The sequence below is a fragment of the Anopheles nili genome, chromosome 3, assembly GCF_943737925.1.
Source record: "Anopheles nili chromosome 3, idAnoNiliSN_F5_01, whole genome shotgun sequence".
Classification (NCBI taxonomy): Eukaryota; Metazoa; Arthropoda; class Insecta; order Diptera; family Culicidae; genus Anopheles; species Anopheles nili.
The window spans coordinates 61572208-61600167 of NC_071292.1; the positions used below are offsets into that span (position 1 = coordinate 61572208).

The 27960-nt window shown below is 50.6% G+C and overlaps 1 protein-coding gene across 1 annotated transcript; it reads left to right on the forward strand.

The window, feature by feature from the left end:
- On the forward strand, positions 1-27883 carry LOC128726996 (mucin-4). Its single transcript, XM_053820852.1, has 13 exons — positions 1-694; positions 6634-7000; positions 7368-8061; positions 8284-8878; positions 8921-9287; positions 9356-10151; positions 10223-10377; positions 22094-22419; positions 23254-23274; positions 23557-23844; positions 24732-24941; positions 25086-25126; positions 26978-27883. The coding sequence occupies exons 1-13, from the start codon at positions 512-514 to the stop codon at positions 27867-27869; spliced, it is 4935 nt and encodes a 1644-aa protein (XP_053676827.1). The 5' UTR covers positions 1-511; the 3' UTR covers positions 27870-27883.
- Positions 27884-27960: the final 77 nt, after the last annotated feature.

The window sequence follows — 27960 nt, forward strand, 5'->3', positions numbered from 1 at the left end:
AGTTCTTGCGAGTGAAACAATTAAAAAAAATAACCCAGGGCGACCCAACGCCAGACAGTATTATCGACTTCTCAAATGGTGCACGGGTCGGTGCTCGATTGGGGCTGAAAATTGTTGTCCCACACCGGCGGTGCGTTTAAAAGGGCGTGTTTAAAACCAGTGTTTTCACCCAACTGCGGCCATAGGCAAAACCGTCCGTTGGGGTGAATTCTCAGTACGCAGTGAAGATGCCTAGTGGAGACGGGTCATTCAATCGATAAATATTCACGTGATTGCAGTGAAATTTGTGTGCGCTCGTGTGCGCGCTTTGCAAGCATAATCTAAACCCACCCAGCATAGGGCCCGTATCGATGGGCGTTTTGTTTTTGTCACAAACTCGCGACATCGCTGGCTGAAACGGGAGAGAAAAAAAACGGTTGTCCAAAAGGATCGCTCCGGGAGTTGGCAAAATATATGCCGGCAGGTGCAAAACTCCGGGCGGCCACGCTAGCGCTCCCCAGTCAACGGCGCTATGGATGAATGCCAGCATGAGCTCGATTTCGAGGAGATAGAAAAACTGTGCAGAATCACACCAGAGGACGGACTGTCGGCAGAAGAGGGAGGAGAAGAAGAAGAAGAAGAGGAGGAAGAGGGCGGTGAGGAAGTGGATACCGGTGGTGAAGAGGGAGGCCGGGAAGCAAGGTTCCGAGATATGGTAAGTCCGTCGATCGATCGATTTATGTACTGCACGTTGGATCTCTCTTTCTCTCTTTCGTACGCTCTCTCTCTCTCTCGCTCGCGCTTTCACCGTGCTCGGTAGCAAAGATGTGACGAGCTAAGAAAAGGTATCATTTTTTTTCTCGAGAGAAAATCGATAAGCAGGAAACACGACACGTCACTGATACTTATTCGTCGTGTGGGAGGCTTCCATCTTCCATCGCAGCATCATTCTACCGTCCACCTATCATTAGTCCTACATTCTAGGGAGCAAACGAATACTTACTGCTTTGGATGCATGTTTTACCCAACGTTGCGTCACCGCTCCCTGTTTTTTTGGGTGGGGAGGCAAATTAATTCATTTTCCAACTCTGCCTATTAACCTTGGATGGCCGGTCCGGACCGATGCTTAACCCTGGAACGCGGACCCGCGGGTCCTTCGGCGGGCAAGGATTTTTTTCCCAACCCCCCCACGGAGTCTCCAGAAGAAAGGTGAAGGCTTTTCATGGTCATTATGGTTCGCGAGCAGTACGACCTCCGCCACTTGTACGCATGCCTCACTCATTTGTTTACGTCTGCACCATTTGGATGGGGGGTGGGTGGCCGTATGCAGTTTGGCAGTAAAGACAAAAAATCCGCTCCACAACCGAGAGCGAATGAATCTGTAATGAAGGCGAAAGAACGGTAGCAACGGTAATAGCGGCATAACCATTATGAGGTGATAAAATTAAGCTTAATGCGAAGCTTAACGAACGCACTGATTCAAGCAGCTCAGGACGCCCTTTGAGCTTGCATATAAAAGTTGGCTATCAAACAAACAAGCTCTTATTTATCGCAACACAAGGTGCAGTAGAAAGCCCTAGCCGGCTTTAAGCCATGCGTTTAGAAACCGCTCAAACCGCACACCCCTTTGGCGCACCGTCGCCTAACGAGCTCATCAACCGGCTCGTGGGCAATTTTCCCACCACCCAAAAGGCTCTGGGCGGCCTGTTTTTTTTTTGTCTTTCCTTCTCATTTTCCCCATGTCGCTTGTGGCGCACGAGTTCATGAACTTCACGGCCCTTGGAATGTTTGCCTGCTGCAAACCAGCCTGTCTAAACCGTGCTCACGCGGGGTATTGGCCTCGATCTGGCCGGGCTGTGGGTATCGGAAAACTGGCTCCGATGGGGTGGTGCAGGAGAGAAAAAAAACACCCCCCCAGTCTGCGTGCAAGTGAGGCGCATTCGCGCTCGGGACCACCTGAATGTCGGCTCTGTCGCACGTTTCTGCTGCGCCAGACAGACGCCAATGCGCTAGCGCCGCGAACCTATCCCTTCGTGGCCTCTGGCTGGTTGCAATAATTATAGGTTTGTGGTCGATTCCCTTTTTTTTCTCGCTCCCCGGTCTCGCTTTATTCAATAAAATATTCAAAACGGCCGGTATTCTTCACGAGAAAGGGGTGCTTTTTTCCAAAGTGGACAAACTGCGCTTTTGATTCCGTGGCGTGTCCTGAACCGTCACAGGGAACGACAAACCGGCTAGAGTGGCAAAAACACCCATCTACCCACACGTTGATTCACCGGCCACAAATCCCCGCAGGTCAAACTGAAGCCTACCCTCGGGAGCAAACCCATCCATGTGGAGCGAAACAAACGCAAGACGGCGGTGCCCGAGCGCGATGTCAAATATGGCAAATGCGATAATATTACATAATAATTGGATTTCCACTGCTCCCCCGGGCATGAAGGAGAGAGAAAACGAGGGACGGAAGCTTTTAGACCGGCCAGCCCACGTTGCCTCGTTCCGGTCCATTTTCGCCACCAGATTTAACCACAAATATGCTCGCGTGCCCGTAACTAATCCGCGGCCCGGTCCATCCTGCGGAGAACGTCCGGCTCGCGGTGGTTGACAAACGTTTTTGCAGCTCGCGAACGTGCGCGCACTTTCCGCGGTTCGATGCGCTTTCGGCGGCGTGTACGATTTATTTCCGTTTTTTTTCCCACCCGGCCACCTATTTCCAATTCCGGGGCGACTTTCGATTTCGTGCCGGCCGCCCTTTTCGAGGCATTCTGTGGCCGCCCGTGCTGCTGTGTGCAGAAGTCTGGAACCGGGCCGGAGAAAGTCACGAGTTTAGCATAAACACACACACACACACACACACCGCGCCCGAAATCTCGGCGCACCTGTGCAGCCCGGGCGCAAAATTGGCCAGGGTAAATTGCTAAAAACCCCCCTGCTCCGAATCCGGCGATCGCGAAGAAGTGGGCATATAATTTTGCAATCATTTCACCCAGCTCGCCGTACATGATCCGCGTGACGGTGGGAGTCTCGGTTCCTGGTGGGTTTTGCCGGTGCTTTTAATTTACGCCGCGGTACAATTCGATCATGCGCTGGATTTACGCAGCACCGCGGGGAACCGCAGATGGATGGCAGGGAAAAAAATAAAATAAAATAAAATTCACACGTACACATAATCGAAATTAAATATGTTTCCGATGCAGCAGCAGCAAAAAAAAACCCACTAAATACGCTGCAAAATTCGAAAGCATACAAAAATCACCATGAGCCGCTCACACGCAACATGCGGCGGCTGAGGCGTTCAGCATGGGTTCCTTTCCATTTTCTCCAATATGCCCTCCGTTTTGTATCGAATTTTATTTTTTTTTGCACGTCCATTTTTCCTACTTCTTTCCGGTGGTTGGTCGGCTTGTAATGGCTTGTACGAAAGGCGAACGACGAAGCGAACGTTCGATTCGCGTGCTCATCGCGATGGTATCGGGGTTTCGTGAGATCGCACGCCGCAGATAAATAAATATAAAATGGCACACCGACGGACACACCAGATGTGTCGACGACGAACCGACCCCCGTTTGCCGATGGGGGGATCGTTTTTGATATACATAAACAACAATCGATTTCCCAACCTTTCCCACCGCGGCGGCTTGGGCTCGCGGAGGCTTCAGTCTAAAGGAAAACTAGTTCTCAATCGGGCGCGCATGCTTGCCTGCAGGCACACACACACACACACACACACACACACGGGGGTCAAAAGGGAACGTGAACGCGAAAGAGGGAGTCACAGGGGCTAGGATAATTGGCAAAACACTGCTGACACTGAGTGCGTCGTTGGTGCCGTCGTTGGGTAGGAAACCATTCCATGGCATGCTTAGATGCATGCGCTAAGTGCACTGCAATGCGTTTTCCAGGGCACAGAAATGGCTGAAACACCTCGTGATCCTAAACGGCGACGATCAGCGCAGCATCAGGTGAGAGATGGGAGCGATTTTCGTTTCACTCCACCATTTGCCCGGGCAATCGTTTACCATCGGACCGCAAACAAACGAACCTAAAGGAATGAAAGGTTAATAACAGGTTAATTTCATCCATTCCATTCAATTTCGTTTTTTTTTTCATAGCCCTGTTGCAAGCGGCAAATCCAACTCGTCTCATAGCATTCGGGTGAGCTGGAACACAATTGTGCATTATTGCACCGGTTGGCACATAATTGGAGAGGTATAATGAAGATAAACGGATATACTTGTCTCGACGATATACAGCGGGCCCGGGGGCTTTCATGGGCGGCTGATAAAACGATAAAATGGTTTGCGCTTGAGCATTATGTAAGTCGTTATCGTGTCTGTGGGGTTTGTTTGGTGAGATCACGGTTCTGCCGGGTGCTCGGTATGTCTCGTTGTGCAATGAAAAGCCCACCATGGTTCACCTGCCACCCTACATTGAGACAGTAACAGTGCCACTTGTGAAAGCATGGCTCATTTTCAGCCCCACCCCAAAGATGGGCGCGATCACAATTTCGCCAACTAAGCAGTATTATTTTCCCATTCAAACGAAGGGAAGGCCCTTACGAAATGTGGTGCTTAAAATGCGAGCTTGTTTCAACGTGAATGGTGCCATATTTTGCGTTCATGAACAACCGAAATGGTATAACGATTTGGCGAGCACGGTACATCCGAAATGCCGATTGAATTGGCCCTAAGCCAGCCCATTGAAATCGATCGTTGAAAGTCAAAAGGACAGCCAACAGACGGTGGCGAAATCGTGGGAGCTTGCGAAAAGGTCACAGCGTTGCATGAAGCTCGAAATGTGGACCAATCTGAGAGGGTGAATCCGGCATGTTATACATCGACGGAACAAAGATCAATTAAAAACGCTCGTTATTATTTCAACGAGCGCTGTTTGCAGGGGCTTCATAAATCATAGTGCTTTTTGCTATTTCATAAACGAAGCATTCAGCAAAAATTAAATTTCGATCTCCATTCGTCTAACAATCTTGCTCCATTAACATGACATAGGTTCACCTTTCTCCGATGGAGTCCGCCCGGGTAGCCGGAAACCCTTAAAGCATCTCTTCAAAAATAAACCAAAATGCACGCCATTTCTTCTTCTCAATCGGTGCTAGAGCTGGTTTGTTTTTTTGCTCGTTCACTTCGCGCAACATAATTCGTGCCCATTTAGCAAATGTGTTACTTCCTTTCTTTCTCCGCACGGCTGTCCACGTATTCCCGTGCACTCTTTCACCTTTCGTGGAGAGTTTGCAGTAGATCGCAGGGCAAAAAACTAAACAAAAAAAAATATGAACATGTCCGGCTTGTCCCACATTACCGAATGAACTACGATCGCAACATGCCACCTTTCACCGTCGTGCAGAGTTCACGAAAAATGTGGCCAAGCTTTTTGGTGAATGGAAGAAGAAAAAAAACCTTCCACTAGCAACATGGTTAGGCACCTCTTCCGGTATGCTTTATTATCTCACTGTGAAGCTCATCATCTGCTTTCTTACGCGAGTGTAATCCAATAGAGAGTCACACACTCCAAGAAAAAAAAAGAGAACAAGCGCAAAGTAAGTGGTCACGGGAAGATACCCTTAGACGACCTGCTGGTGCTGAAGCTCCTGGAAAAAATGCCACACAAACTCGTTTTTTCTTCCACGTCGGATAAATACAAGCCCCCCTTTAGGAAAGCGAATCGACCGGTCAGAAGACTCGTACACGTTCGTGCTCAAGTAATGGCCCTTAGGTGAGAGGCTCGTGCCATGTTCAGGCAGACATGAACATCGATCGAGAGTTCAAACGTTCAAACCGTTTAGAGCGGTCAGTTTTCCAACCCAAACCCGGCCTGAAAGCGTACAAATTCTGTATCTAATCTGTTTCTACACATGCACTTCTCCATGGATACAAAGTCTGTTACAAACAATCTGAATCATTTGTCGGTTTTATTCGTCTTCGTTTTGCGCCTGGGTGCTTTTTTATATGGCACAGGGTGGAGTATGCACATAGCGTTTTAACGATCCGGGAACCGCATGCAGCTGGAGTTGCATGTTTGCAGCAGACGCCAACGAAATGCATGGGAGTATTTCACAGTTGAAGGTTGCGTTATGTTTACCGAACTTTAATGGAATGCACACAAAGCCCGTGGTAGGAATGATGCCATGCTGTACGCAAATGTTTACATTGATGTAGGGTTGACTGGCCTTGGCAGTGAGCTTTAGTCAACATGCAATCATCAGCTCTTTCGTTTGGCCTTCCCATCGTGTCGTCTTTTCGTTCGTCCCAAAACCAGCGCGACCTTCAGTGCTGGAGTGCTCTTTTGTTGGGTTATGCACGTGTTTGATGGGTATTTTTCAAATATAGCTAGGCTGAACAAACATTTTCAAGGGACTCTAAGGTGTTTGAATTTTCAAAAAGTCAAGGGACCTTTTTTACAATTGCGGCTTTCCCATCGTACTGCAGCTAATAGGAAGCATTAATTAATCACCAGCACAGTTAGAGCGATCTATCAAACACGTTTTCAGCAGCAGATGATTAGTAACCAGGGCGCGCGCGCGCACGCACCCATCGGCAATTCCGAGCTGTCATCGGAACTCGTTCTGAAATGGCGCCATAAACAAACAAGCGATCGCATAAACGCAACATTCATCATCCGCATTTCTTCCGTCCGCAGGGCCAGTCGGAGAGTAAGAAAGCGTCGAAGAAAGCCGCCACCGCCGACGGGCTTCACACCAAGGGTACGGCCATGTCGTTCGGCTTCAAGAAGCACAAGGTACACCAAACCAGCAGCAGCACGGTGGCACCCGGAAACGGCAAATTGCTACCGGGCGGAGCAAATGCCGGCGAAAATACTGGTGCTGTCGGTACGGCGACCGACCCAGCACCGGGAGCGGTGGCCAACCAGATCAAGAAGTTCAACGGTAACCTGCTGGCCAACGCGACACTGGAAAGGGAGAAAGCGGAAAGAGAGCTGGTACATGCGACCGTCATCTCGAACCCGGGAGTTGACGCCGGGTTTAGCGACAAGAACGGGAACACCGGTAAGTCTGTTGAGTCACATTGAAGGTGTTTTTCGTTGACGAGCTTCGTACGTCAAAATCAAAGGTCAATGACACCGTGACACTTGGCTTTCGGATTAGCTCACGTTATCTCGGTTTAGTGGCATGGTGCGATGAGCAGTTGCATTTTCTCCTTTAATCCTTCGCCAATTGTTTCAATTAAGGTGTACGCGTTCATTGCAAATGTCCAACGCATTTCTTATTGCGTTGTTTGGATGTTCGCTCAGTCAAAACATTCCCACAGGTAGTGCAGAAAACGATGTCCACGTGGTTTGACAGTTTCGCTGGAATTGTGGCGTTAATTCGCAACATGCAGCTTCTAACTTTCTTTGTTTTACGCTTCCCGTAGGCTCAATAGAATCAGTTGAAGATGAAGGTGGAACTGGTGCAGGACGTAACGGCAATACCGGCCGTACGACGCCACGATTGCAGCCCCCGAGAAAGGACAGCCACGGGGCACCGTACCGTAGCAATCGGTTCGGATTCCGCTCGAACAACATTGTCCGACCGGCGTCCGTCGGTCTGCAGCCACGGGTGGCCAACGATTTGGACAAACAATCCGCCAACATCAACAACAACAATAACATCCACACGAACAACAACAACAATAACAACGTGTACGTCGTTGGCGACAAACGCCGGTCGAAGAGCGCCTCATCGGCGGCATCCGCACGCACAACATTCACGCCACTCCCGACGGTGGGCGGCACCGGAACTAGCTATGCACCGGCTGGTCACTCGATGGCACTGCACCAGCACGCGTACGGTGGTGGTGCAGCTGCGGTGCATCGCCCATTGCCGAAATACCAGGCGCCGAGTACGAAAATAACCCACAACGCACCGGACTCCAACGCGAGCGGTGGCGGCACTTATCAACAGCAGATGACGAAAGGCAACCAGGGGGAGCATAAAAATACTCAGCATTCCGCCAGCACCGGCGGCGTTTCGGGATTCGGGTTGGCACAACGGCAAGCAACCCAGCAGCATCAGTATACGCACGGGACTGAAGCCGGACAGAACGCACCCGCCAGTGGGGGACTCTAGTAAGTAGAAACATTAGCTAATGGGCCGAACGGGCAGCGATTATTCGATAATAGAGCAGGGTTGTTGTTATGTGAAAGAACCAGAGTCCAAACGGTTTTAAACAACAACCTGCGTCACGTGTCCGGTTTCGGTTCGGCATGTGTTGTTTGCGTCGTGCGACATAACTGTGAGGAAGATCGGTTTATTAATAGCACGCGCGTTACTGTTACTCTCATTTGCAGTGCGAAACCACCACCGGGCGGAAATGTCGCGGCAGCAACGGCCAAAGTAGGTCAGGAGGCGGGAACCGCCAGCAAGTTTACACTGCACACGTCCAGCCTCCCGAAGCCACAGTATCCGGTATCGATCTCACTGACGGGTACAACCTCCGGACCGACCGCCAGCTCGCGCTACACCATGGACACGAAAGGTGCCAAGCATGCGGTCAACGTGAGCCGTAAAGAGTTTGCCAACACGAACGTTTCGGGAGCACCGGCCCTTGAGGATACGACAACGACGACGACCAGCAGCGTGCGCATGCCGCGGCAGCGTTATCGCAATCTCGAGATGGTCATGAGCGGACGGCACAAGTTCGAGGTGCGCGATCTGGAAGCACTAACGACGGAACCGATCGTTCCGCTGCCGCTACCGGAGCTACCGAGTGCGTTCTGCAGCACGAAGAACCAGCGGACGGCACCGTTGAGTGGACTGATCCGGTCGAGCGAGCTTACTTCCAGCGCGAACAGCTCTTCCGTGCACGATGACATCGATATCAATGACAATCGGTACGAGATCGCGGAGCCCGGTGTGGATGAGGAAGAGGAAAATGCAGCCGCTGTTGGGGCTGGTGCGGATGGGCTCGAGAGTAGAACGCAAAAGGAAGGCGTACCCAATGGTGACACCCGGGGCGCTGCCGATGGCGACAGTTTGGAGGAGGAAAAGCTGCTGCGCGATAACAATTCGTCGGAGAAGAGCTTAAAAGGGGCCCTGATAAAGGAGATGGTAGAGAGCGTCACGGAAAGCAAAACCTCATCGTCGAGCTGCTCGCGAGCGTCATGGTTCACTGCGGGCGAGGCACTTGCCGCGAAGGATTTCGGATGTCTCAGCTTGACCAGCAGCACTGACAGCAGTCGTGTCTCAAGATCCATGGATGCTCCCCGGCAGCAATCGCCAACTCCTCCAGTAGAACCGGATGAGGAAGACATGAGCTCGGTCACAATAACCGCGGGCAATCCGTCTACGTTTTGTAAGTAGTGCCAACGGCTCGAACGATTGTCACACAAGGTTTAATTGCGTTTGTGCTTTGTTTTGTAGCTTCCATTTCCGCACCGGTACCGATGGACGTGTCGACCAATCTGGACAGTGTTTCGGAGGTTCAGATAAGCTTCACCGATCCGGGAACCGATCCGCTGGCGAGCAGTGAAGCCGACGTACCCAATCGCATTTACCGCAATGAGCAAACCAAATTCGCCGAAATGGCCGCGGCTATCAGTGACGTGCTGCTGCTGGACGATGAAACGTCCCCGACCGACAGTCTGGTTAGCAGTTGCACGGAAAATTCGGACGACGCGAAGAAACCTTCTCGACACAGCAAGAAGACGGTAGAAAACACGAAGGAAAAGGAGAAGGACATTGACGAAATTTCACCGGAGCTGGATGAACTGACCAGTCCCGTGTCGCCCGGTTCTCCCACACACGCTTCCAACTCGCTGTCACTGTCGGACGGAGGGCGCGATTTTTTGATTGACGATGAGATTGCCGATCAGCCAGGGCTGGTGTTCGATGAGGGCAGCACGCTGGATCTCGGTTCGCTTAATCTGAACCTGTTGTCGCAACAGACCGACACCCCAACGCTGAAGGATTCCCTCAAACGGCACACTAACGGTGGCGGTGCATCGCAGCCAGCCAAGACGAAGGCACCGGTACCAAAACCACGCAAGGTAATGGCCGATACATACGAGTCACCCGCACTTTCGCGCAAGTCCAACCGCAGTGACAATCGCATGGCAAGGGCGGAATCCTTGGATACGCTGTCACCGTGCGATTCCATCGCATCTGACGACTTTATGCTGGACTTTGATTGCAACAGTAGCATGGATTCCATCGATCGGTATGTTCGGAGCTTGGAATCTCGGTTTTGCAGGGTGTCTTCAATTAAGTATTCATGCTTTATCTCTGCAGAGTGGCACGTTCCAGCGTAGGAGGCAGCGCAACCGGCTTGCACTCAATGGACGAGCTGCAACTGTGGTCCGAGCTGGAGAATAAAGGCGGCCACATTATACGCGAATGGAGTACGCTGTTGCGAAGCAACCCGCACAGCATGACGAACAGCATTAACAACAACCAGAGCGGCCATAACACCAGCCGGGAGAGCATAACGTAAGTATTTAAACCATTTTTGCTACAATTTTTTTCTCTTCTGTACTTTTTTACGATTAAATTTGAATTTGAATAACTATCAAACACGTGCTATAGTACTTAGGAGTGGGATTTCCAGATTTAAACATGTGCTCCTGAAAGTATGCAATACGGGTAACATTTCTTAGGTTATAGCATCCATGTGCCACACTTACCATAAGTCTTACTATTCAAATTACATATCGTGTTAAATTCGATTTGAGTTGTCGATTATTGATGTTACATACGTTCTATTATAAACAACCACTTAACACGTGTTAAGTTCAACTAAATATTGTAAATTCGAAATAGAACAGAAAAGTTCAAGAACCCACTCTAACATGAAATCGTATTTTGTTTTGTTCGTTGTTAAGAACAATTGTAAAAGCTTGAATGAAATAGAGGTTACGGTTTGGTACATGCTGCATAATAATATTCTAGCTTTATCCAGCACAAACGTCACAAGCGAGTAAATTGGCTTACCCTTTCGCATGGATGCACTAATCCACAAAGTCCCATGACGTGCTAACCCGCAACACGACCCTAATGAGAATGGATTACCGTCACCCTCATTAGGGTCGTACCTTTACCCCCGCGGCGGTATGAAACATGAGCACCGCTATATTCCTCCTCCCTTCACGAAGGGTTTTCTCCCCCCACGTTGCCTATAATGTAGAGCACGTTGCCGGTGTAAGGCACTGCGACCGATGCAGACCAACGTTTGCAAATGAACTAGCGGAATCTCTAAGGTGCTTTCATACGCCATTTCCGGCCTTCCGCCATGGCCCGTTCACTATTTCCTCTCGAACGCATAACGCATTCAACTTTACATTGAAGGGGCAACATTGTAAGCCGTGGGGAGGTAATGGCACACAAAAAAAAACCGGGTCCAACGGAATCCACATACCGATTCGCGTTCTGATCCGCGCTCGTGGCAATAATTGTAATGAGTACCAAATTCGTTACTCAAATATAAGCCTCGACTAACCCGTGACTACCACTTCCTGGCCTGTGCTCATTCATGATTGTCCGCTGCCGACGTCGGTTTCGTGTATCCAAAACTGCTCAAGCTTCAGTTTTTTTTGTTAAATTTGTTTTCACTCGTACCTCTAAAGCGTAACAAATGGTGATTATGATACATGGGGTAGATTATCGCGATCATGTTACTACTTCCACGGGGCGGTGCTGCTGTGGGGTAAAGCCCGGTATGCTCTACTATTTGTTTGCCATGTGCGGAGGAAAAACCATGATGTTGCAACATTGGGCATGTGCAGACCCTGGATTCGTTCTACGAGGCACACTGCTGAACAGTTAACCTGTTTACTGTTATGTGACGATCAGGCAAGAGCGTACGTTAGTTGCAATGTTGCTAAATTCGTTCACTAATTGATGGATAACCTGAAGCGAGGGCTGTCCAGCATAACGTTCTCGTAGTTCTCGCGCTATCAAAGTGGTTCTAGTGGTGTTGTTTCTTTATCCTATAAACCCCATTCAATTTTTGCCTCGTTGAAGGGAAAGGTTTTTTGAACTTTTAACATATATCATCTTTTTCTCGGTGTAACACGGAACTAGTGCAAGAATCAAACACTGAAGCTGACTTTGAAGCATTGCCTATAAACCACCCTCCAGCCTGCCACAGCACCGTTACGGAATGCACTGGGCGTGCGATTCCTGTCATGTGGCCTTCATTCACCGTTCCCCTAAGCCCGGCGAGATAAAGCACACCTCCTCGCATGACTAACTGCCTTCTTGCGTGAACTTTTTGCGGTGTGTGCGATCGCGATCCAACATACAGCCAGGGCAGGCGTCCACAACAAACGCGAAACACGCTTCTATGCTGCTCCACAGCTGATAGAGAGCACCCGCCGCTTGGTGGTGGTAGTGAACCGGTTTCGAGACTCCCATTGCTCGCGATCGCGCAAGCTCTGGTGATCTTCGTGATGCTGGGTGTGCCGAAAAGTTCCCACCATATGCACCCGTGCACTTTCGGGTTCACAGGAAGAAAAGGTCGTCGGGTCGTGGAAGCTGAATGCGATATGATGGTTGACATTTGGAGCAGTTTCAGATGATCGTGGATGTTCTAGCAGCATGTAGGCGATACCTGCAACAGCTTTGGAAAATGTTCTCCCAGCCCGTGGTGGACCACAACCCGCGAGAATGCTGCACTCACACAGCACCACGGTCGGTGGCCACTTCGTAGTACCACCACAGCCAACGTGACCACACGAGCGCGGAGCCTTCGCGGTGAGTCACGCAAAGAGGCACAGTTGTGTGCTGGTGGACGCGCATCCATCCGACGTCAGGCAGGCAGGCCCACATTTAGGTTCCGGGGCTCGCTCAGTCGGTTCTTAGCGTCTACGTTAGCATTACAGGCACCCGTTGGTTCGCTCTCGCCCTAGGGAACACTGACGCGCGCGCGCGTGTGACATATCATTTGAAATTGTCCCTTTATTCATATCGCGCACGTGCGCACGCGGCGATCGTCTTACATCCCTTCAGCAAGGTTAACGTGTGGTAGGGCTTTTTTTTCTCTCCCCTGATCGTAAGGTGTTCGATCGACCATCACCATAACAGTGCGGCAAGGTTACCCACCAGGCGATCGTGTTTGGTTTGTGGGAGGGGGGAGGTTTGAGGTGGACAGGCGATCACGGGAGGGCAAAGATCGCCCTCACGGTCAACTGCTGGGCCTTCGTGGCCGGTGGAGAAGGGAGAGTGCCCGCGGAAACTATTTGGAGCATTTTCGCAGAACCGTCGTGTTGGTGGGGATGTTTCGCGAGGACGGGCACAAAGAAACTCTCCCTCACAGGCGCAACCCCTTGGTTCGGGTGGCTGATGGCAGAGGTGGTGATCAGCTTCTCTCTCTGCTCTGAAACAACAAAACGAACGATCGCGTGAAGATGCTCCCCTGCTGGTGGGTGAATTGACCGTTTGTTGACTATCTGTGCGTTTCTAAATTTGACATCCTACCCGCCGCAATTAGCCAGTTTTGTGCATCCGCTTTTACTATCACCCGTGCACGATTGCCACCGATTGGCGGATGATCGCGTGTTTGTGTTTATGGTGCACTTCCTGTGGACCTGTGCGAGAGTTCTCTTCAGGACCGATCAGGTGAAGACGATCGTGCTGTTGTTTCTGACCGCTCGGTGTACGAGTGTGTGCGTGTGTGGTGGAAAACGCTGGTATTTTTATTGTTGCAGCTAGCTTTCGTGCTCGTTTTCTCATTCTTTCTGCCTCTCTCTCTCTCTCTTTCTCGCTTACACACACTGATATTGTGTTGATCTAATGTTGATGCACTTCACAACATCAAAATAGTGTACTACGTTTTTCGTTTCGGTGGGCCCGCGCCGTCATTAGTTTGTCGTTAGTGCCGTGCAGAAGTAAGCTCTTTCTGTTGTGAGGTGGCAGTGAAAAAGAGCGCAAATTTTTCCCTCCTTTCCTCCAGGGGAAATTATAAACTGTAGTGAACTGCGTGCCATTAGAAGCCAGCAAGTGGTCCAATCAGATCCATCTTGATCGTGCGCTTGTTGAATGTTTCATGACAACAGGAACAGTAATCAATTTTCTTCCGCCAGCACAGCAACGTTTGCCTTCAAAAAACCACAATTTACGGTTAAAACCGCTAGCGCGCTAACCGTCCCAGAAAATTGGGGGTGGGAAAAGCGTGAAGAAAAGCAAGACGAAAAAGCACCGTCCCATCCATTAGGCGTTCTTGAGAGGGAATGTTTGCTTTCCTAGCCATCAGTTCTTCGTCGCGTCCGTGCCTCGCTCTCGCTTCTCGTGGCAGCCGTCTCGCGTGTGATGCTGCAGCATAAACCGTCGACGGTGCATGAGAAGTGAGAATTGGACAAGCATTTAAGCTTCTGGCTTGCGTTTCGCCGGTTTCGTCTTCAGACGGATCGTGGTTTTTTTTCTCCTTTTGTGCCAAGCCGTAAGTCAAGCGAATCTCTCCCCGAGTGAGCTAGTGAAGTGATGCAGTGAAGAGCCACCGATTTAACCCTTCGAAAGAGAGAAGGAACACCTCTATAGAGAACGAACGTTTGTGGAAAAGCTTGCCTTTGGCGTGGACGCCAGCAGCAGCAGCAGCTCGTCGAAGCGAAGCAATCGACGGTGGAAAAAAGATCGACCATGAAGGATAGCGAGTCGTCGGTTGGAATGCCAACGCCACCAGCGAGTGCCACAGGCTCCTCGGCGGTTCTGTCGGAGAAACCCCCAGCAAACAATGGGTAAATGTCGTCGTTTCCTATACCTAGCCCTGCGTGTGTGTTGCATTTGTTTTGTGGCATGAGAGTTTCTAGCACGCGAAAAAAAAAACCCGCCAACGTGCCACCATTCTATTCAAATTACATCACGCGACCTGCTGAAGGAAGTGTGTGGCAATCTGCATGCCCCTCTCTCTGTAGCAGCAGCTGTGGAGGCTATAATCTTGTTTTTGCAAGACGTGTGAAATACCCTCGTTAGAGAAGAAGGGAATGCGTTTAATGCAGACAGTCAGGCGCCTTTCGGAGGGAAATCTGCAACCGTCGAAAGCACTCATCTAGGTTTTGAAATAGTTATTGACAAAACACGCTTTGGCGAAATTGAATATTTTGCGTTCGGTTAAACCGCTGCGTGCTATCTTAACGATATGCAACTGCGTTGAATGGGGTTTTCAGTGGTTTGCTTAAAACTATGCACAAGGTGGTTCATTTGCGCCCAAATAGAAATGGCAATGGGAAATCGTCTCGTCGGCTTCATGGGTGAAATTTCGTTCGGAAGCAAATTGAATAATTTAACAATAAATTTGTCTGCTCAATCCGGCCCCGGCGGTGAAATGCGGTTGTTAAGGGGGAAAAATACTGACTGCGTTAGCTAATTACCATAGAATAGGCCACGCACTGGTTTGCGGTTGCGTTCAACCGTGCAGCGTCTCAGCCTCGCGTCTTATGGCCGCCACCACAACATCCTATCAAGGGAATCGATAGAGTTTCCGAGCGAGAAAGGCCATAGATAGGTGAGGGTGAGCAGTAATACGCTTCACTCTCGCGCGTTGTAAATAAACACCGGCGATAGCGGGTTGGTTGTTGTGACGTCGTTAGTCTCGCGTGGTTTTCGCGTGTCCTACTGTTACACAAAACACAGCACCAGCCTGACGAGTGAACGTCACATGAAAGCTGCCTTTTCTTCGTCTCCTTTGAACCACGGAGTGGGACAAGCTTTTCAGTTGCGGGTTGTTTAAGCTGTAGCGCTTTAAAATAGCAGCGAGAACGTTCTGACACGATCCTTAACAGTGATCGGGTGTTCTGAAAAACCACCACACAACTGTTTCCCGTCATTGCGCTGAACCTACAACGTTTGCTAAACTTTTGCACCGCCATTTTACTAGCCCCTGTTTTTTTTTCGTACCACGCGATAATGATAACAAAAACTAATGGCTGGCAAAATGGTGCCGTACAGCCACTATGGGCCGCAACAATTAGTGGCAGCTCTTCGCATTTTTTTTGTGTGTGGTGTTGCTTTACGATTTTCTCCACCACCGACGTCAACGGCTGCATCAAACGGCCATGAAACGTGGACGATGCACTTGACCCGCGAACGATGTAGTGGTTTTGTGGAACATGCGGTAGCATAAATGTGCTGCCCACCAGGAGGTGATAAAAAACTGTTCCATGCAGTTCTGTGTAGTTTGGTTTGCCTTAGGGCAGAATATATTACCTCCGCAACAACGGAAACACGTTACTGTGGCCTCGAGTCTGGCTACAATTATTCACCATTATGCACCTGCACTGTGCGATGTGCCATCGATTGCGCCGGTTCCAGTAGGAATAGGAAGTGCGGCAAAACCTCACCCTTTTAGGCGGCTATTTTAAGCGAGAGATTTAAACAATTCATCGCACTCGTTTTCTCTCTCTCTCTCTCTCTCTCTCTCTCTCGTTTAAACACCGACACAAATGAGCTTTCGCGCATTTTCTCTCAGTTTCATTTATTCTAACTGCTTCTTCTTTTTCTTCTGCGAGAAAACCACCACCCCCATTTTGAGCAACGATTATAATTAAACGGTTGAGTAGCTCGCGTCACGCGCATCCGATTGCATCTTGCGTTTGGTAATCGATCTGCTTCCGGACACAGCGACCAATCGGTTATCGGAGTTTAATCAATTAAATCGCGCGTTCCATGGTCCATCCTCTCGCCCCCACACCCGTTAACGGAAGCTTTCGATGTGTATATATCCGGAAGCGCCAAAGCTTTCCGCCGCCTACCGAATGGATGCTCTCGGGGCCGGAAAATCATTACCGGCCCCATCGAAACACTGACCTGGGCCAACCGCAAGTGCGGCCGATAGAAAGTAAAATTGGCCACCACCAACCGAAAAGCTCGAAACCCGCTATGATGATAAGCCGTCATGATGTCAGACTTACGTGCCGGAGAAGGCAACCGCCCGAAATGCGATAACGTATCGAAACCGCGGCGAAGCATAAACACCCGATAATGATTATTGATTAAACGCACCCGGAATACGAGCATTCGGAGGCAAAACCCACCACCCACCCACCCACGGTTCCGGGGCTCAGCTTCCGCTGGTGGGTCGGTGATTTCGCACGAGAAGAAATGTTGTAATGTTGTAACGTATCGGCGCTGCTGTTGCTGTTGCATCGTTCATTTAACTCCGGCTCCGGCTTGTGGAGCTCGTCAATTATTTGGTTCCCCTCCCCCTGGTGGTGCGTCAGGTGGAACGGATGGTGATATAATTTCACGATTTCACGAATCGATTACCGACGCCCGCGCGCGCAAACGGTGAGCGGAAAAGCGATCGTCCGGAGAACACCCGGCGAAAGAAGGCGATACTCGGTTGTGAGTCATCGTCGCACGTTGATCGTCGAGTTTTTCCGTTCACCTTTCGATGTATAGAATTTATTGGCCACGCATGGATGGGGCCAACCGCTGAGCCACCGAGGAGAGGTGCTCGTTGCGGTTAGGCAGGTTTTAGGATGGATCACACGTGAGGCGAAGATCATGGCGCTCGTAGCGGGCGTTGTAGATCAACTGCCATAAACCAAATATAGACAACACCGATAGGGCGTGCATTATCCCTCCGGTTCAGTTCTGCATCGGTGGCGGAGGCCTGCCTTTAACCACCTTTAAGCTAAGTGACTGTGACGTCTGCTGACCCGCGAATTATTATAACTGTGCTGTAATAAAATTCAGCTCACCCGGCGCTTTGGGGCGTTAGATCGAGCCGTCTTTCTATCTCTCTCTCTCTCTCTCGCTATCGTCGACATAATTTCCTTTCACCCACCGATTCGTGGCCACAAGCAGATGCGTCAGTGGTCGGTGTGCTTTTTCGGGTGTGTCATTTATTTAATTAAGCCCTCGCACGTTAGATTACCTCACGTGTTGTGTGAGCTGCGTGTGCAGTGCGTTGCCCGAGAACCGATCAGTGGAAAACGGAGCTTAGAGCGTTTAACCCTTTTTCGATTACGCCTCCACCTTAGAGAAGGTGTTGCTTCTCACTCTCGGCTTCAATATTTGAACAATTTTTAGAGCCTGTGCTGTATGGGACTCAGTATTTATACAACCTCACCGGCAGCGCGTACGGACGCGTGCTAGCAAACGAATAAACATGCCGCTTGTGTGTGCGCCTTTTTTTTGCTGGCAATTGTTTGTTGTTCGCGAATTTGTTGTTAGGAAAGAGTGAAAAAAACGAGAAGTAAATTTCAAACACGACACATCTATCAACCGAAACCGAAAATGAACTCATCGTTCTTAGGGTTTTTTTTAGGGGGGTTTGCATGTATTTTTAACCCACCGTATCGCAGGACTCGCTGGCTGAGCAAAAATTGCACCATGCAAAAAGGAAAGCACTCCACTTCGGCACCAACGGAACGGTTCGCGGTTGAAGCAATTAATCCAATTCCAGCGAACCCGCGTCTCTCCGGAACGCATCCTTCGAGCCCCGCACAATGGGCTTGTTTGCCCATTTATGTGTATGCGCGATCACGCGATCGTACGATCGTTTCGAATTCAAACCACCCGGTTTGATAGTGAGCCGCTGCTCATCACCAACCATCTGAGGAGAGCGTTTAGGGAGCGTGCGATAATGCAATGCAAGGCTTTCCGCGAAAGTCCGCTGAAAGGCGGTGTTTGCACTTGCCGGTCCACCGATATCGATAACCGCAAAAAAAGCGCCTCCAAGAGGAGGACACCGATACATCACCATCGCCGGGGGCTCGCTGTCTATGCTCGGGTGCACAGTAATTGGAGCTGCTTAGACCGGTGCCCGTGATTTATGTTTTGCCGGCCTTAGCTGCTGCTGCTGCTGCTGCTGCTGGTGGCCGTTTTGTGTGGTGTTTTTCTCACTCCACCTAGCTTCACTTTCTTCTGCGAATTTCAAACACCGAGATTTCACTGCGATCGCCGCGCTTCATCGATGTGGGGTATTTTTATCACGAACCGCAAACTAAAAAAAAAAAGAGTAACAATACCTAAGCATCGTTTTCTATCACGGGCGCGGTTCGCTTTTGTTTGTTTTTCTTTGCAACTAATCGGGCGAGCGAGTTGTCTCGAGACGCGTCTTATGCACGACGAACGACATGATGGTTGTTTAGGTGACTTTTTTGTTTGCTATCTATTTCCGGAAGCTTATTGATGTGGTATGTTCATGATCGCCACATGATACAAGGTTTGAGATGACCCACCGGCGGATGGCATCTTTCTAATGGGACGGAATCCGAGCAGGAATGTCAATGCGATTCAACCCGTTCGTGGTTGGGTTTTGGGAATTTATTTGCTACCGTTTTTTTGCGATATCCGCACGCGTGTCCTTTGGGCCTGGTGTTTTTTTATTTTCCACCGTCGTAGGGCATCGGAAATATTACTTCCACCCCACGTTGGTCTATTGTTTCGCGCGGGCAGTCGTTTTTTTTCCCCGTGGAATGGAATGTGACATCATCAACCGAACAGCCAGCCCCCTCTCGAGTGGGTGGGCTTTTCCGACTGGCAAGGTTTTTTTTTTCGTACGCTCCACCGAACTGCTGCAGGAAGGAAAATGTGTATGGTTCAGCTTGAGCAACAAACAACCGGCGCAGGAAGAAGGAAACATCAGCCTTGTTCGCGTCTGTCACCTGCCGCGTGAATGTCACACCGAGAGAGAGAGGGTGGTTTTGTACGCCACACGATTACCAGCCGCTGAAGTGTAGAATGCCGACCATGGAAGGATTAATGTCACCGCCCTGCTTGTGTCTCATTGATTAAGCGAGACCCCAAGAGGAGGGAGTTGTTTGGTGGCGTGAAGGTGGAGGTCTCTTATCAAACGACACCATTCACGCGCCGCGTTTAGCTCCAGCGAAGGTACGCTTACATGCGTCCATGTAACCCATGCGCGTTCGCCCCCTTCACATATTTCGCTCTCTTTCTCTCTCTCACTCGAGTCGGCTTTTTTTTGCGCTTTTTATTTTGTCGGAAATCGCAACCCACCCAGCAGGACAGGGGAAAAACCTCTTTCCACACATTCGGGTGGGCCACCGTCTTTGCGCAACGTGCGTTGTTGGTGGTGGAAAAGAGGCGAACGGACAAACGGCCCCCGGGGGCCACGACGCGCCTCATGCTGGAGCTGGAAAACGAGGCCCTCCACCGATTGCGCGCATCGAACCGCGGACGACGCCAACGACGATTGGTTGCGTGCCTTTGCGTAGTACGCGGGCTTCAGTACGCAATCAGCAGCCGCACCGGACGGCCTCTCGTTGGTTGGTGCAGCCGTTTTTCCTCGGGCGAGTTTTCTCGGTTTTGTTTACGTTGCGTGTGCGTGCTGGGATCGAAAGGATACCATCCCTGCGCTGGTTGGTGTCTGTGTTTGGTGCCTTGCCTTGAACGCGCGCAACACGTCCCTTTTGCGGGCTGGGAAACTCGCTCAATGGAGTGAAAATGGAAAACCGTCGTGTGTCCTCTCGTCCTGCTCCGTGAGCAAAAAAGGAAAGAGAGTCCCACTGTGAGCGAGAGTCTCCGAAACCGTGTGTGAGTGTGAGAGCGAATTTTTCCGGCTCATTTTCCGACGGCGGTGCGATTTTCCCGCACCACAACGAATGGGTAATTGCACCACCACCATCATTGCAGTGGCTTTGCGCCAGTAGTGGTGCGGTACGTTGTGCGTAGACCCACCGCACTAGGAAGGAAAACGAACGCCAAAGTGAAGAAAAATCTGTGCGAGAAGCGGCAGTGAAAATCATCTCCTCGCCGAGAGCGCAGATGACGGGCGCGCACCGGTCGTTGTGTGGTGTTGAGCGAATGAACCCCCCTTCCAACAACAACAACAAAACGTCCTGTTGATATCGACCCAATCATCAACGGGACGGGCCTGTTTTTTTTTCCGCTGGCGTATCCTTGCGGCGGCAGTGAAAAGTGTTCGATGGCCTTTTTGCGGTTCGCTTTGGCCACGGTCGTTTAGCGTGCACCTAGCTAGTGGCCCCTATGATCTGTGATAGTTGTGATAAGTTGTAGAATAGCACGCGAGGGTGTTTGAGAGCCCCAAAAAGGCTTAAGGCTACGTCCCGACAGTCATGTGATAAGGGTGTGATGTGTTTACTTCACGCGTGAAGGTGAAAATCGGGAAGAAAATCGATATTGCATCCCTCCCCCCGAGCAGGCACCAGCGCCTTATCATCGTGCGTGTCGTTTGCCAAAAACAAAATCGATACCCCTCCCCGGCTGTGAACTTCGAGCGCGCCAAACCCCTTTTATCATGGTTCACCCTCGACGATAAGCGTGTTTCCAGGGGGGGGGCTTCACGCGAAACTGTTGCGCCACGCGAAAGAGACCGGCAATCGCGGTAATTCGATTATACTTCGTGTGCTGTTGTGCCTTTCAAAATTGCGAAAATGCAATCCAACGGAACGTCCACCTCACCACCGATCGGGGCGCGTCGCGTTAAAACCGATCTCCACACGTCCGAGAAGCTGTACGTCCACTCGATCGGTCGATCGCGATCAAACTCACCGATGCACGCCGGGTTCACCGGTAGGCATCATCTGCACCACCGGAAAGCCACCAGCGAACAGCCAACGAAACTGACCACCCTAGGGGGGACGGTGGTGGTGTCGTCCTCCTCCACAACGTCCTCGTCGTATCTCAGCGTACCCGGATGCACCGTGTTGCATAGTCCGAACCGGCAACGCAGCAGTAGCGCTGGAACGGCGGCCAGAACTGCCTCACAACATCACCACCAACAGCAGTCACGGTTGCTAGTGCCACCGACCACCGGTGGTTCCTGTGCTCGGTTAAGTCCGAGTCCTTCACGAGTGGGAACCGAACAGCCCGGGGCCGGAACACCCGGAGGAGGAGTCGTCGTAAATAGGTTACTATCGATTTTTGTCCGCCAACGCGGACTTCGCGAAACCGACGAGTGCAAAAATGGTCACGCGGTTTTTTTTGCTTCACCTTACCAACGCTTTACTTAGAGCGCGTCCTTTTTGGATGAGGATTGTGGGTCGGATAGGTTGATCGATTGGGGAGAGACAACCACCCATCCAACTCCGGCAAGAAAGTCTCCCATCGAACAAACGCTTATTTATGTCATCCGCAATGCGCGAGCGTTCAAAAAAGCGAGAGAGTTATTGTTAATGTGACTAGTGAACTTATCGCCCATCCCCTTTAATAAACGTGAGCAATGTCCTTTTACGCTTTCCCACAGATCCCAACTTCCGGCGAGGGCACGCTTGCTCACCAGGCGGTTGCAAAACAACGCGACGCCAACCAACAATGGCTCGGAAAGTCCGCGCTCCATCGACAGCCTGCCAAGGAGGACGTTCTCGGGGGCGTACAAAACGGCCACCCTCAGCCAGTTCCACAACCTGGCCAACAACAACAACAACAACTGCACGGACTCGGCCTCGACGGCTACCAACTCCGCGGAAGATCTCACCCTGCTCGATAAGTCGCTGCGCAACTCCATGCTCCAGGATGTGGTGCACTTCAAGAAGCAGCTGGTGCGGCTCCGTCGGATACTGCAAGAGGTGAGTTTTTCGTGGGGGGGGGGGGACTTCGCAGCACCCCTGGCAGCTTACGCGAGATCATGCGATCATACCCATTCATCGATCGCTAGTAGGTGACCTTCGCCGTAGGTCGCTTTTTCGCGTGGTTAGATTCGAGCACACACGCTAGTGTTAGATCGATATTTGTTTTACCGCACCAGCATGAGTTATGTCCTTTCCTCTTGTTTTTTTTATTTAGAAACATTACAGGGGAAGGTGTTTTTTTCTCCTTTTTTTCTTTCGTCGGTACCCAGTCGGTCTCGACCTCGAGGCGACGCCCTCTCTACTACGTGATTAACCGCATCTCGTCAGTGACGCTTCGAATGCCAGCTGCTTACCTAAATCAAATTTCCACTTGTTGCGTCAAAAACGCATTGCAAAAATTTGCTCGCATCCAAAATTTCGCGTAACCGCCAGCATCGCGTTTTCGTACGCATCCTTGCACATTCGCGCGTTCGCATCATGCGTTCGCGTTCACGTCGTCATAACCGCGCGCGCGTTTGATGCTTGTTTGTTTGATGTGCTTACTTCCTCCCTTTTTCATCATCATCATCATCATTATCTCCACCATCTTCTGGCTGGCTTTTATTTTCTTTCTTTCGTTTAATTTTTCTTTCTTATTTCTTTTATTTTTCGTGTTTCTTTTTTCTTTCCATTTTTTCCGTGTTTTTCTTCTATGTGTATGTGTTTTTGTGTCGGCTGCGGTAATGTCCTATCGCTTCCGTTCGTCTCCTCGTGGTTACGTGTGTGTGTCTGTGTCCTTCACACCAACCCTCGAACCGGCCCCCACTCCCGATCGACGTGGTGCCATGACAGGATGAAGAAAATTTGATGATGGTAGGTTGAGTCTCTTCCGCCTCGTGGTGTTTTAATTTTCCCCACCCTCTTTTCTTTTAATACCTTTAGTGCACCGAGTAGTGACTGTGCAACCCCTAACTGTTCGTACTAACTGTTCGTGCATGTTTGCAACCCATCCATTAACAGATCTAACCACTCGTCTCCCCGAGTCTGAATAAGTCACCCCCCAGAAGGGGTGTGCTTTTTTGTGCGGTAAAAATGGGATTCACAATTTTTCTTTTCTTCCTCATGTTTCCGTGTCGTCCGGCACCGCAAATCTAGACCGACACTCTCAACCCATTTGAAAATAACAATGGGCAATTCTTCACGACGGCAGGCGCAACGGCCACCAACGGTAGCATCGGCCCAGCGACGATGGCAACGGCGGCTCCAGCAGGAGGGCCCACGAACCAGGAATCGGACGCGGACAACGGCAGCAAGGCGCTGCTTCTGCAGCAGCACCAGCAGGAGAACGTGCTCGTCCGCGAGTCCAGCGTGGCGGCCCTTGCCCTGCTCGAGGACCAGCGGCAGGAGCTGGCGGATCTCAGAAGACAGGTGGTTTACCTTCAGGTATTTGCACGTTCATTTCCCCGTTTGTTTTATTTCTTTCCGGTGTGGTGGCTAGTGTAGTAGGAGTAGTGTATCGGACTAGCCGAAAAGAAGGTGCTCGCTGCATAAATGCATACAAGTGCACGTATCCATTCGAGGGGCTCGGCGATGTAAAGCGCCAATATTGATTCTTTTATTCGAGGGTTTTTTTTCTTTTATTTCATTTGTCGTGTTTGTCTGGCTCTCTTAAATCAAACATATTGGCCGGTGAAGCTAAAACCAACGAAAAGCGCAAGCAACCAAAAAGAGGTATCGTGTGACTCGCAGAGGAACGATGTCAGCATTTCTGCCTTCCCGAACAGGTTGAACGCTTGACATTGTCCTTGCGATCGCACCCCCAAAAAAGGAAGCACTTGTTCTCTCAACCTGTTTCCACTTGACTCGCAAACCTTCGTCTATCGCTTGTTCTTGATTCTTGCTTCTGATTTGCCATACTTTGTATCTCGCTCTATCTCTGTCTCTCTCTCTCACCCTGCTCTTATCAGTTGTTGCTGTCTTGTGAAAAAGTTTCCAAAATGTTGATTAGCTTTTATTTCATTATTAAAATTGCACTTGACAGTGATCGTGAGGCGATCGTACGAGGATCCTACTGAGTGTACATTTACGCCTCGTCAGTACGCGATAGAACGTAGTATTCGTTGGTGTTTTGTTATATACAAATTTATTCAGAAAGTAAAACCATTCTCACTGCTTCCGTAGCTTTCACACGCTGTGCCTCCTAGTGGTAGACGTTGTATGATGTTTCGTTCTTTTTATTTTAATCATTTTACAACCCCCCCGCCATTACCAAAACGAACTGCTCTAACGAATGCGGCTAACCGAAACACGCTGTTGTGAAAATCCCACAGGGCGAGCTAACGGCGAAGGATCGCACGATCCGGCAGCAGCAGAACGTGATCGACAAGTACGAGGCGGATCGGGAGAAGCAACTCAACAGCCTATCATCCGAGAGCAGCGGAGTCGCCGGAACGGCAACAGCTTCCGACCTTTCGCTGGGCGCCGGTGACAGGACTCAGTCGCAAACGGACACCATCAGCACGGCGACACAAACCGAGCGAGTAGGTGTCGCGGGCGATGGGCCAAAAAACGGCCGCCTATCCGTCGCTAAATCTAATTTACGCACCTTACCGTATTTCGTTTTTTTTTGTTGCTCCACCTTTCTTACACGATTTTCTTTTTTCTTTATTGTTTTCCACGCGCAGCTGAGGCCCGTCTCCTTCGGTGGACAGGAAGGATTAGGAAGGTAATTATCGTTTTGAACAGCGGCTTTCCACGGGCGGTATCGATTTTACGTTGTACCTTCGCCGTGCCCGCTTCCCGCATTATTAGTGAAGTATTTTAGCTTCCCCCCAACTCCCGCCGTGTCCATTCAGCTACTACCCCCAATGTCCTTGCTTTTCTTTCGTTCTGTTACGTTTGTAAAGTACCTTGGGATCGATTTCTTAACAAGCCTTATTTTTTCCCTCTTTTTTTTCTTTCTTTCTCTCTTTCTTTTTTTTTACGCGTCAACTTTTCCTTCCCTCTTCCGGCTTGTCTCCCGCCCTGCCTGCTCCCCTGCCCACGCGTGGAGGTGGAAATCGACTAATATATTGCAAACGAACTTAAAAACCCCCACCACCCGCAAAACCCACAAAAGGGCCTTCGTGCGGCACCTCCCGAGCCGGCCGGTGTACGTGGCGGACTTTTTCCCCATGCTCCACAGTACGGTTGCCTTCGAAGTAGCGCTCGTGTCCCGCTGCACCATCCGTGGCCGGTTGTTGGCCACCGCTCTGTTGCACCGCACCGCCCACTTACTGGCCATTATCCGTGATTTGTGCACGCATTGCGAGCCGCTAGTGGCGCTGGGGAATGGAATGGTGCGCGTGGTGGCCACCGAATACGGTGGCCAGTTCGCGTTGGTGCGAGATGCGCTTGGTCAGCTGTACCGCTTGCTTTATTGCTTCGTCGCGCTGTTTTCCACCTCCAGCGGGCAATATCCTTAAGCTGGCTTGGCTCCTACCCATTTGTTTTCTTTTTTCTGTTTGCTTTCCGTTTTCGAGTGTGTTGTACAAATTTGAGTCTCCTCGTGCAGTCAGAGGCGCTGATGGAATGATGTTTTCTCTTTTCTCGCTCGCATCCCAACACTGGATAACTCCGTAACACCGAACGTACCGATCGACTAACAACAACATTCGTCCTACTAACACACACACATGATCGTCATCCTCGTGGGGGATGGATTTTCATCATCTTCATCCTGATCATCATCATCCGATTGAACCGACCGTATCGTATTGAATATGCTTGCTTTATGATCGCCAACTTTCCCACTCATATCCTTCGCTCCCATTCAATGACGATCACCTTGCCCGTGCGTCCCTGTTCCGCTCTCTCTCCCCAACTCTCCGTGCTATCGGGCTTCAAACCAGCAGGCTGCAGCTGGGACAGGTACTGCTTTGTGATATAATTCTAGCGATCTGCATGCTGTGTGCGATCAATCTCATCTGCGTGTTACATCTCGTGCACAGCCGTTTGGACACTTGCCCGGCGGCTGCGGTTCCCTCGTTGCCGGATCCGACCACGATCCGGTTGCCGTACGCGCCGTAGAGCAACGTGTCCTGTCGGTCATTTTCCCCACACCCAAGTTTTCGTTAGAGCGTGTAGCGTTGTTGGTGGCGTTGTTGGGACAGCTCATTTCACCTAAAACGAACAAAACGTATTTATATTTCGTATATTTTCATGCCTTACCCCGAGCAGTTGAATAAGGTAATGGAACACACTCTGCTCGCGTATCGAGCTCCACTCGCTCAGAAACACACTCAGATTCATTCATCTTTCCGCTTTCATCAGAAGAACACGTGTGGGTGTTCGTTAACATTTTGAAAAAAACCCGGTTGCAAGTTGGTGGTGGTTTTTCGATGACACGATAAACGTTCTCGAAATTGTGTGCGGTACAAGCAATAGAGAGAAATCTGGCACGCAAATGTCCACGGTCATGCCCACGAACATTTCACAACACACGAGCGTCTCACGTGTTTTGTTTCGAATTCACTTCCGCTTCGCAAAACATGGTGTTTCTAACGTGTCCTTTTTTTGTCGTGTCCTTCGTTTCCAGTCGCAGTGAGCCACCAGTGACGCCTAGAAATGGACTGCGCACACCATCTGCAGCCGGCATTCCCAGTACAATCCCGCAGCAACAGCAGCATTCGATCAGCAACGGACATCCGGTCAGCTCTCGGACCACCCCTAGCAAAACGCAGATCTCCTCCGTGTACACGCAGCTTTCTTCCGTTCGGCACAGTATCGCCGGAAGCAGTGCTCCGACCACCCCCACGAGTTCTGGTGGCCCAGTTGCCCTCCGCAGGACATCACTTGGTTCGAGCCACAATCTCAGCTCGTTTGGGTTGACCACCACGGCCAGTTCCCCTAACAACAACAAGCCCGTTCGAACCACGCACATCGGTACGTTGGCCTCTCCCGGTCGGCAACCCACGAACGGTGAGCGGATACCGGTGGTAAATGGGACCGGCAAGCAGCACCACACACCACCCACCAGAAGCGCTGTCCCGAGCCGGACGATTCAGAACGGTTCTCCCTCGAAGCTGAACGGATTGAACGGAACAACCGGCAAGCGACCGGTGACGGCCAGTGTTATCAGGCCACCATCATCGTTTGGCAGCAGCAATAACATCAACTTCCATGGTGGTGATGCGACGATGCTGAAAAGTAAATCCGCCCCAGCCACACCACTGGTGGCCCCAAACGGGAAACTACTCACAGCACCGGCTACCGGTGGTGAAACCCCAGAAAGCACCGGAGAACGAAGGAATGGTGGACATGAGAGCAGCGACCGGGAGACATCCGAGTCCGAATCGGACAAGGATACGGTGGTGAACGGTGGCACGATACGAGGCGTGATACTAAACGGCACAACCACGAACGGATGCAGCGATGGCACACATCTTACCAGCACGGCTACCACCGCAAACGGCATCGTAGGGCACTAGGCCGTGGGTGTGTGATAAGGTGATGGAAAGAAGGAAAAAAGAGTAGTACCTTTCTATGTTTCTCCACGGCAGACTGGGAATGATTTATGCT

What these genes read in the sequence shown, in the direction of transcription:
- LOC128726996 (XM_053820852.1), top strand. Translation starts at nt 512, where the DNA reads ATGGATGAATGCCAGCATGAGCTCGATTTCGAGGAGATAGAAAAACTG. An exon ending in AGCATGGATTCCATCGATCG is followed by an intron (nt 10,152 to 10,222) that starts GTATGTTCGGAG and finishes TTATCTCTGCAG; the next exon opens with AGTGGCACGTTCCAGCGTAG. An exon ending in CGGCGACACAAACCGAGCGA is followed by an intron (nt 24,942 to 25,085) that starts GTAGGTGTCGCG and finishes TTCCACGCGCAG; the next exon opens with CTGAGGCCCGTCTCCTTCGG.